The sequence below is a fragment of the Priapulus caudatus genome, unplaced genomic scaffold (genome assembly GCF_000485595.1).
Source record: "Priapulus caudatus unplaced genomic scaffold, Priapulus_caudatus-5.0.1 Scaffold620, whole genome shotgun sequence".
In the NCBI taxonomy this organism is placed as follows: Eukaryota; Metazoa; Priapulida; class Priapulimorpha; order Priapulimorphida; family Priapulidae; genus Priapulus; species Priapulus caudatus.
In genome coordinates, this window is record NW_014577681.1 from 160,302 (window position 1) to 162,714 (window position 2,413).

The 2,413-nt window shown below is 41.5% G+C and overlaps 1 protein-coding gene across 1 annotated transcript in view; it reads left to right on the forward strand.

Annotated features, from left to right (window-relative positions):
• LOC106812212 overlaps positions 1-2,413 on the forward strand; it is a gene marked incomplete at its 3' end in the record, with an annotated part of 24,720 nt that overhangs the window by 3,564 nt on the left and 18,743 nt on the right. Inside the window, 1 exon segment of the mRNA XM_014816035.1 lies at positions 1,038-1,268. Coding sequence (XP_014671521.1) covers positions 1,066-1,268 — 203 coding nt within the window.

A 2,413-nucleotide genomic window follows, 5' to 3' on the forward strand; every position in this document is an offset into this window, starting at 1 on the left:
GAGTTTATTAAGATGAATTTAAAGCAGATTTTCTTCTTATTATTTTTTTTCAGAGTTTTTATTTAATTAAATTTCGTTTTTTGTCATTTTTGGAGGTTTTTTTCTTCTCAAAACTGCGTTTTCAGCGATTCACGCAAATTCCGCGATTTTTGCGGATATTCCGCAACACGGAAAACTTTGGACTTTAATTTATATAGATATTTTCTATCAGTCATCAGAGTGACAAATAACCAATTGTTAGACAGGGCATCTTAAGATTTTCTTTGATCACTTGTCAAATAGCTCTGAAATGTAACAAATTAAAAACTTATCGAATGCAGGTGTTCACGTTTGAAGATTGGTTGACATTAATTGTTGCAGGTCTCGCGAGAAATAAGTGGCATCATCAAGTAACCACGTAAATAGGGTGTAAACAAACAGATTCCAATCGTTGTACAGTTTTGTGAAAATGATAGGTGTGTAACGATTGACCGATACATCGGTGAATCGCGATACAGCGTTCCACGATACGATAACCGGTACGCAGTGTCCGTATCTCGATACAAACAATACGGATGATAATTATACAGTATATTTTGTGGAAATAATGCTGTATGAGTGTTCTATGACATGTTAGCCTTACTTTAAACACTTGCTGTTATGCAAGCAACACCAGTAAGCACAACAGTGGTCGGAAAAATATGAGAACGGTTAGTCAGGAAAACTGTTTGAAATCATTACTTTAATATCGGAATTGGTTAGCAATGGCAGGGGAGTGTGTCAGACTCCAGGCTGTAGGTAGAGCAAGTCATTGTTTGTACATGTATGCTGTTAGGAGGATACTAGTGTATTAGACCTTACAAGTTACATGCTGAAGGGAGAGAGAATATAAGTGATTTCTGGAACATGCTGTTAGGAGGATAGTGTATTAGACCTTACATGCTGAGGGGAAAGAATATAAGTCATTGCAGGTACATGATGTCGCTGTCGAGTCGTGTGACAAATTTGTCGAGTCTTCCTAGATATATATCTCTTGTCTGTATTTCCTACTTTGACAGTGCGACGGATCCAGACTGATCGGTGAGGATGCCTCAAGCGCCCGGTTCAAATAACATCAAGGATGAGAACCAAGATTCACAGAAGAAGGCCTTGAAAGGTCAGAGTCGTGCCGTCCATGGCCAACGGCAAGGTGGCGCCACCTCTGGCACCTCAGGTGTGCTCATGGTCGGCCCGAATTTCCGCGTTGGGAAGAAGATTGGATCTGGGAACTTTGGCGAACTGCGACTCGGTGCGTATCCTATACGGGAACTCTCTTCTTTTCTCTTGGGTTACTCGTCCTGGAACTTTAAAATTCCGTTTTCCAGATGGGAGAACTCTAGGGCTATGGTCTTGGAAAGTCTTGGGGAAAATGGGCTGAGAAATGGAATGTCCTGGAGTCTGGTTAATAGTAAGGCCAAAACAAAATACATGTGTGGTTACCGTTACATGCCGGAAAAAAATAAGGTAGGTAGGTAGGGAAAACATTTATTTTCTTGAAATATTTTATTTACGAACCATGTCCGAAGTACGGTGGCGCAGAAGGCTCACCACAAATACAAATCTCACAACACAAATGCAAATCCCGCAACACAAATGCAAACGCCACAACACAAATGCCAAATCCGGCGCAAATACACTTTCCTACCGGTCAATATGGCGGCACCCGACTCCGAACCCCCTGCCCGCACCCGTCTGTACTGTCTGTACTGGGCGCATTGTATACAGCTGTTAACCTGTTTGAGTGGGTTCTGATTTGAGGATGGCGGTTTAACCATTTATCTCTTACTTTTATTTGAGGACGTATTTACAGTAAACGATATTTGTATCTAAATATATATATAAAATCTGAAAATTATACCTTAAAATGACATACAATTTTTCAAAAAAAAGAAAATGGGGTGATTTCATAATACAATTTCGCTTATATAGATATTATTTTTGAAAATATCATTTTGGTTAGAAGCATCAATAATAAGTAAAATTCTTAAAAAAAGCAAAATGCATTGAGTAGTTTTGAAGATATAGTTTTCTTGAATGGCAGTGGACGGCGGCGGGCAGGGTTACACCTCCCGTTGTCAAATATTTGCACACGTGCGCACACACACACATCACACACGCACGCACGCACGCACTCACCGCATTCACACACATACGGACATGCACACGCACAATCACACACGCACCCACGCACACACATACCACATTTACACACACACGGGCGCGCACACACGCACACACCAAAGCCATTGCGTCTGCGGTGCATAAACAAGCAAGCACTGCCGCGCACAGCTGTGATGCGAAAATTTAAGACAAACCCCAACGAGAGACAGCTGTGTGTGTGTGTGTGTGTGTGTGTGTGTGTGTGTGTGTGTGTGTGTGTGTGTGTGTGTGTGTG